The 8,754-nt window shown below is 37.5% G+C and overlaps 1 protein-coding gene across 1 annotated transcript in view; it reads right to left on the minus strand.

Moving 5' to 3' along the window:
- The window catches only part of LOC107568234 (transcription activator BRG1), a 25,588-nt gene extending 19,731 nt beyond the window's left edge, over nt 1-5,857 (minus strand). Inside the window, exons 1-4 of the mRNA XM_016254168.1 lie at nt 5,561-5,857; nt 4,092-4,271; nt 3,293-3,425; nt 1,082-1,531 (exon numbers count right to left, since the gene is read on the minus strand). Of these exons, the coding sequence (XP_016109654.1) occupies nt 1,082-1,531; nt 3,293-3,425; nt 4,092-4,205 (697 nt within the window). The 5' untranslated portion in view covers nt 4,206-4,271; nt 5,561-5,857. The remainder of the gene's footprint in view (nt 1-1,081; nt 1,532-3,292; nt 3,426-4,091; nt 4,272-5,560) is intronic.
- Nucleotides 5,858-8,754: the final 2,897 nt, after the last annotated feature.

The raw sequence follows: 8,754 nt of genomic DNA on the forward strand, positions 1-8,754 counted from the left end.
ACATATATATATATATATATATATATATATATCGTTTATATTTTATCTATCTTGTATAAGATGCATTTGGTTGAGTTGCGCTGCAGTAAAGTTGGTTGAGTTGCTCTGAGTTGCATGTCATGTCATGTCATGTCACGTAAAGCGCTTCGTTGTAGTACTACGGTGATTATCTCTTCAGCGCGAGCAGGACAAACAACAATGCAGAATATTAATAACTATGACTGGGACTGTCATATACAAAACATTATAATGAGAACACTATTATAATAAAACACTGTGAATTTTTAGAGTTTAGTTGCCGTGTTTCTGCACATGGTTGCGCGAAGAACGCGTCCACAAAAGGAGTTCATTCAGAGCCGCACAGACACGTTCATGTGCATTCGGGCCCTTTTTGCAGATAGCCTATAAGTCGTAATATTAACGTTACGTTGTATAAATAACGAAGCGTATTCTATAGGAGATATATGAGTTAAATCCCATTGATTAAAAACCTGCTGCTTCATTCTACTGGTCATCTTCAGCACGTGCAGCTCAAAACAGAAATGCAAAACATTAATAACTACTGTCATATACATAACGTTATAATGAGAGCACTATTGTAAAAAATTTAGTGAATTGTGACGTTTAATTTTAACTATCTTTTAATCAAAACATAAAACATTATTTACCACGTTTTTATCTGCGAGGCATCCGTTACTCATTTTCCCTGTGTGTTAACATAATTATGACTGTCGAATGTCTGACTTTACCCTTGGTAATGTATTTTGCCGCGCCCCCAAAACATATGATTCGACCATCAGTCAAATATCGGCAAGATTCGAAAATTCCGATTCGACTATGAAAATTCTTAGTCGGGGACACCCCTAATTAAAATATTTGGTTACACTTTACATTTGATGGTGTCCTTGTTACAGTGTCACTGTACATTTGAAGACCGAGTAATACTGATTAAATAATAAATATATGTGCTTAATGTGCAGGAAATTATGATGAAAATAAAATTGAAAAAAAATCTTAACTTAATCTAATTTCATATGGTGCTTATTTCAGCATTTTGGAGAGCTTTGAATTTATTACTCACCATGTGGTCTGTTGTAGTTGGGTCCCCCAGGTCCGGGGCCTCCTGGTCCAGGTGGTCCTGCTCCTTGTCCTGAGGCAGGGGGCATGTTGGGCATCCCCTGCGGCATGCCTGGCATGGGCCGTTTTCCCTGCACCGCGATCTGTAGGTGGTCAGGTAGAGATTGCCCGCGTGCCAGCATCTTATAGGCCATGATCTGTGCCCGCAGTTGGTGAAGCTGGTTTTGGTTAAAAGGAGTGGGCCCGCCGGCTCCACCAGGTCCACCTGCATTTGGAGGTCCTCCACTGGGTCCTGAACCTGCAACACCACCACTGCGGTTCTGCTGACCCATGGCCTGTGGGTCACCGCCCTCCATGGCACCAGAACCAGTAGGCATTATGGGGCCTGACGGAGGGCCGTTAGCAGGTCCCGGACTGGGGGCATGTTCAGAACCACCCAGAGGAGAGGGGTAGCCTATAAAAAATATGACATAGATTTTTACATTTTCAGAAGAAATTTCAGAAGAAAAGAAAAAAAAACTACAACCATGCTACCAAGTACTGAATGTTTTCCAATGCATTGCTAATGTAACTGCTAATGCGTTCTGAATTTGAGGTGCCATTTATGTCTGTGGCACAATGCAGGATGGGTTACACTGCAAAATGTAATATTTAAGGGTTTGATACTTAGAGTATGATCAATACATTTAGTGAAGGCAAAGGCTGCAGGAAATCAGAGGGGGAAAAAAAACTGTAGTACATCATCAAAATATCTAATCATGAAAGATTTATAGAATACCAAATCATACAAAAAAGGTCTAATTTTGTCTAATAGTTGTTCCAGTTGTTTTACAGAATTGCACAAACAACAAACATTCATTTCTGTTGCTTGCATCTCTTTAAACGCATCCTACTTTTATATTTGTTTCTTTTTCTGTCATGACTTTGCGGTTTTACAACAGCTGTGGGACTTTCTGTTTCAAAAACGTAACCCTGTTCACCCAAAATTTCTCTCTGTATGGAAAACAAGCATTTGATCCAGCGGAGGAACAAAGCAATGCACATTGCACGTCAAAGGGAAATGTGAGCAAACGGGTTGGATGGCTTTTCTATACCCAGTCTAAACAGTGATCATCTGTTCTCTATATAACAGACACAGAGCTCACAAAACATCTGCATATCTTATATTTCACACGTGTGCATGTGTATGATAAAATATAGCTAGAAGGAGAGAAGGACATATATAGACAGACAGAATGATAGAAAGAATGACAGACAGAAAGAGTGATAGAACAGAGAGAGCACCAGACAAAAAGAACAAGCCAGATAGAAAGAATGATAGACAGAACAACAGAATGACACAGATAGAACAACAGACAGATAGACAGAATGACAGAGCGACAGACAGATTACAAAGAACAATAAATAGGCAGAACGATAGACAGACAAGCAGAACGGCATAGATAGAAAGAGAGTGCGAGCAACAGACAAATACAAATAAACAGACAGGCAGAATGACAGAACAACAGACAGAAAATAATACACAAAACGATAGAAAAAGCGATAGTGGCAGAAAGAGCTATAGGCAAGGCAAGACAGAAAGAGCAACAGAGAAACAAAGACAGACAGATAGAGCGATAGAGAGACGGAAAGATAGACAGCTATAAAGATGAGAGAATGAAAAAAAATCACAGAGAACAAAAACAGTGATAGAGCAACAGACAGATACAAAGAAACAGTCAGGTAGAACAATAAACAGACAGAACGACAGACAGACAGAAAGAACGACTATAGAGTGAATAGAGTGACAGAAATAGAGTGACAGAAAGATACAAAGACACAGATGGAACAACAGACAAAGAATGACAGATATAGAACAATAGATAGAAAGAATGATAGACAGAACAACAAAAAGCAACAAATACAAAGAAACAGACAGGCAAACGATAGACAAACAGGGGTGATTTTCCCAAAATCAACTATGGTCGCAAGTTCTGTCATTACTAATAGAGTTTAATGGAACTTACCACCATAGTTAGCTAACTATGCTTTCAGGAAACGCACCCCAGAACGACAGAAGATAGATAGAAAGAAGGATAGAGCCACAGACAGACACAAACAGGTTAAAAGACAGAGTGACAGAAAGAGTGATAGAGAGGAAGAAAAAATGAGAGCATCAGAAAGAGTGACAGCCAGATAAAAAGAAACATAGGTAGAAGGATAGACAGAAAGATACCCTGAGAGTGTTGGTCCAAAGGACTGGGTGGAGGTCCCATGCCACTGTGCCCACCCTGTCTCATGCCCATACCCTTCATTTGAGCGTAGCGTTGATCTTCAGGAATGACTCTCTCATGCATGCCTTCCATGGGCTTCAAAACAATACAAAATAAAGAATGACTCAATGAAACCATCCAAACAACAGAAACGAAAGACATGCCACAAAACCACAATGAATCCGACACATATTGATAAAACTAGGGCTGGGCAATATAGCTAAAAAAATTATCATGATAAAATGTTATGTCATTCGGTATCGATAATTATTGACCATTTTTTTAATAACTTTTCTTAAACAGAGCAGTAGAAAACGGTTTAAATTTAACCACTGTATTTTAATTGACCCTATTTATTAAGACAAACAACTTATTTTAGTTTTAAAAGTCAAACACAAAATAAAATGTAAACAAATATCTCCTTTCTTATATTTTATATGCAGATTAAATAAGCGTTAAGGAAACATTTGGCCTGCCTGTGGAGGCCACAGGAGGGCGCACTGAGCAAAATAATGCACTTTACTAAATTGTTTATTCAAAGCTATCAAATAACAGCTGTCTATATAAAAAGTGCACACTGTCTAACTAATATTTAATTTAATTTCGTAAATTGCATAAACAATTATGAACAAAACAGCATCATGTATTTATGCATAGCTTAATACAAATCGCCAAAGCGCCGATCACGAGATTGCATTTAAAATGCAGTGGAATGGAATAAACCCCCCACAAATTCTCGAGACATGTTTTCTAAAAGTTAGCAGAGCCAGGTGAGGGTCCAGGACTAGGCCCTAACATGGCCCCTGGAGATGGCCCAGGGCCTGGGGAAGGGCCCGGCCGAGGGGTCCCGCCCATAGGTGGGTCAGGAGTGGACATCTCTCAGCAGAGCCGGAAGAAGTGAGAGGCAGAAAAACAGTGTTCTGTATCTGTTTTTAAAAAAAACTGTAAAATAAAATTAATTTTAATCCAGCAGCCTTGATGAACAAGATATATTATGCTGACATACACAGGAAACATGCTTTAAAAAAAAAAATTCTAATTATTTTCAAATAACATAAAAATACACTGCCCGTCCAAAAAAAAATAAAAATCACACACACTAATATTTCGTTGGACCGCCTTTAGCTTTGATTACGGCACGCTTTCGCGTGGCATTGTTTCGATAAGCTTCTGCAATGTCACAACATTTATTCCTGTCCAGAGTTGCATTAATTTTTTGCCAAGATCTTGTATTGATGATGGGAGAGGCGGACCGCTGCACAAAATCTTCTCCAACACATCCCAAAGATTCTCAATGGGGTTAAGGTCTGGACTCTGTGGTGGCCAATCCATGTGTGAAAATGATGTCTCATGCTCCCTGAACCACTCTTTCACAATTTGAAACAATCATCCATGCAGTAATTATCCAATGTGACCTTACCTATTTGCTCAGTTAAATCCAGGTGGTGACTTTTTTTTTTGGATGGGCAGTGTATACACGCGTAATATTTCATTCATGAAATAGCTGAAAGTAAACTCTAATTAATACAAAATAATTAAATTTAATTATGTAATTTCATCCTAAAAAATGCATATGCCGGTTAACAAACTGTTTACGAGTTTATTTACCATAACAACTAAATATTTACAAACATGTTTAATTAGTTATAGTGTAAAACGAACTTATATAATATAAATAAAATGTATCAACGAGCAATGATAAATGAATAAACCAAGGCTAACGTGAATTAGCAGCCGGCTAACATTGTATAACGTTAGCTAAAATATCCCACATTCACTCAAGCTTATTTACAACATTATAATAAATCCCGACATAACGGAGCAGGTCATTTGTGTAATGTATATCAAATTATAACAAAGCGAAAATTATTTTAATGATTTTTAAGGACGTGACCCAAGTAGGGAACAAGAGATAGATTAGAGCTCCATTAAAGCTAAAGACATAAAACAAAGCGACTTTTAACCGGTTAAAACATTTCCGATATGTTTTTTTCTTTACCTGACTGCTTGAGTTGGCCGAGAGTTTAAACGTTATTTGAGCTATTTAAATCAGTTTAAAAACCACAAACAAGACCTAAACGGGAAGACAAAGGACGGGGTTGTGTCTGTGTGATTACGGTCGGCCATGCTGTGCTCCTCCGTGTCCGTGTGTGCTCTTAAAACGGAGAGTTATAAAGCTCGAGCACAGAAGTAAATACCGCGAGCATCTTTTTAAAGATGACTGATCCTACCCGCCTCCCGTACGCTTGACCCCGGTCCCCCGCTCGCGTTACATTCCCAAAACGCATTCATTCATTCTGCCGCTGCTGTGGTAGTGCGATGTCGCCTGATCCGAGCGCAGCAGACCGGCGACATAATCAACTTACCCGCGTTCTGTAACGGTTACAAATGTATCGGTTTAAAAGTCCGCCATGACGTCATGTGTTCTACAATCATTGTGGCGTGTTTAGAGCGTGACTTACAGTATAGATTCGCGCCGGTAGCTTCCGTACTATTCGGCAAATCTAGAAACAAAGGGCAGCTCAGCTAGTTCCTTTTTTCCCTCTCACTTCCCTCCCGAGAGCGGCCTAAACGCATCAGTCAGCGGCTCGCGAGCGCCCCCTAACATCAACGACCGGAAGCTCCTGGTTTGAGCCTCATGCAGAGCGGAATGTAGGCTGCATGGCTGAATGGGGGATGGGTGTTGCTGGATGCCTTCTGGAAACCTACACACATATATATATATATATATATATACAGTGGCGTAACTTTGCTTTGAAAAGTGGTGGGGACACCGCCCAACTGGTTTTGCTCGTTTTTTATTGAATAACCTAATTTACTTGGGGACTGGGTTTAGAGTTGAACAAACTTAATTTTTGCTTTTCAAAAATGCATCGATGTACCAGGGCGGCGCCAGGTGCTGAGGGGGTAGATCACTGTCAGAGGCAGCTGGGCAATTCAGGGCTCCAGACTCATTCTTCCCACTGCTCGCTCTTTTGCGATTAACTTTCTCAGTTGGCTGCACAGTTTTTTTTTCTTTTTTGCGCTACAACATGCTGTTAATCAATGCACGCTGATGAACTTTTATCGTAGTTTATAGTTATATGGAAACGAATGTAGTTAACATTCAACCCGTTCTTTTTCATCAGTAGTATTATTTGAGTATAATTTTGTGAACAGGAGTTCCTCTTTTGCTGTGTTATAAGCCGGGCTTCGGATGCTTTCACTTTCAATTTCACGATCTTGCCAGGTTTTACAATAAAATATAAACGTCTGTTTTGCTTACAGCTATACACCTTTCACGTTTTAAGACAAAAAAGAGCGCGAGAGAGATAAAAGATTACAATTTCTTATTTAAATATTTATTTAACAATTTTATCTAATGATAATGATGGGATTAAAAAAAAACAAAAAATAATTCCAAGCTCCAACTCATGTTTATAGCATGTATATAACCATCACTATCACCCTAAAAATACAACACTAATTTAATGTCTGATCTCACCCTAATGTTTTAAAAGCTCAGTTTCTGTAATATATGTATTCTATATATGTAAAAACATCTGTATTGCACTTCATAAATCATTGAATGAATCTAGTTATAACTATAAAAGCACAGCCCTTGAAATGAGGCATAACATGGGTTAATTAATCTGTGCCTTAATATATGGCAATGACTACATTAAAATATTTCAGTGAAGACTCCAAAGGGGTTTTTGTTATCAGATTATATTTCAGTTTGCCTTTTAGATATTTTAAACTCAGTCTAATGTTGATGTGCAAAATAATATACACACACACACACACACATATACATATACACATACATACATATATATATATATATATATATATATTTATATAGAAAGGTGACTCCATTGCTGTGTTATAAGCCGGGCTTCGGATGCTTTCACTTTCAATTTCACGATCTTGCCAGGTTTTACAATAAAATATAAACGTCTGTTTTGCTTACAGCTATACACCTTTCACGTTTTAAGACAAAAAAAAGATGGATTCATTATTTTTAATTAAAATGCACAACAACAATAAAACAGTATTCAATGACAAACTAGTTTAAAAAACGTTATTAACAAAAACGAATAAGATGAGGCATGGCCTACACGCTGTATTAGGCTATATAATGACTAATAAATTACAGAACGTTTAGCAAACACTGAGGAATCAAAAAAAAAAGAAAAAAAGAGAGAGAGCCTCCATAGCATAAGGTATGGAAGTCCGTTTCTATGGAAGCCCGTTTCCGCCAAAAAGGTAATTGCGACTTTTTAATCTCACAATTCTGACTTTTTTTTCCACAGAATTGTGAGATATAAACTCGCAATTGCGAGTTATAAAGTCAGATTTGCGAGATATAAAGTCAGAACTTTTACTTTTTTCCACAGAATTGTGAGATATAAATTCAGAATTGCCAGATATGAAGTCACAATTGCGAAATATAAACTCCGCAATTGCGAGTGAGAAAAAAAGTCAGAATTGCGAGAAAAAAAGTCAGAATTTGCGAGTTTTTATTTCTGGAAAAAGACTGATATGTTCTCAGAATTGCGAGTTTATATCACAATTCTGACTTTATAACTCGCAATTGCGAGTTTATATCTCTCAATTATGACTTTTTAACTCGAAATGTAACTCCAAAAACCCTTCTCTGCTTTAAGAAGCGGTCTTTTACTGTACTTAAGCGTGAAAACCATCAATATTCGCGTAATTTTTGCTGAGCGCACCTTCTGCAATTAATAGTAAATATAACCAAAACAGGTCATTATAATTTTTATATGAAAAATAAAATAAATATAAGGAAAACTCGCCCACTTGATTTTGTAATCTTTAATTTTGTAGTCCGTATGAAAAGGTGCATTTCTATTAAACGCACGTCCATGTGGACACACATATACATATACACACATACATATATATATATATATATATATATATATTTATATAGAAAGGTGACTCCACTCTATTTGAAACACTCTGGCATTTAAAACATTTTAAAAAATAATATTTTACAGATTCCAACAATTAGAGGGCAGAATAAAACATTAAATTACAACTAATGTATTTTCTTCAGCACTGAAAACACCATGCTATAAAAAGTATCCTCATACTGTGCTTCAGCTTTAAATAATGTTGAATATCAGGGTTTATTGTGACAACATGCTACACCATCGGGGCAAGTTGTCACAGAGGTAAATGAACTGTACAATTTTTCCCAGCCTATAACAATGGAAATGTCCAATGGTGTTTTATACACAAGTATATAAACACTGACAAACAAAATCACCCTGAGAAATATTCACTGGAGCAAACATTGTGACAACTAGCCCCGGTGCTAATTATACAATGCAACTTGCGTCTTCTACAGGCTCTTAGCGACTGTTTTTAACCATATGTGACCCTAGACCACAAAAGCAGTCTTAAGTCGCTGGGGTAT

Source organism: Sinocyclocheilus grahami, unplaced genomic scaffold (assembly GCF_001515645.1).
Source record: "Sinocyclocheilus grahami isolate Dianchi unplaced genomic scaffold, SAMN03320097.WGS_v1.1 scaffold1227.1, whole genome shotgun sequence".
NCBI classification, from domain to species: Eukaryota; Metazoa; Chordata; class Actinopteri; order Cypriniformes; family Cyprinidae; genus Sinocyclocheilus; species Sinocyclocheilus grahami.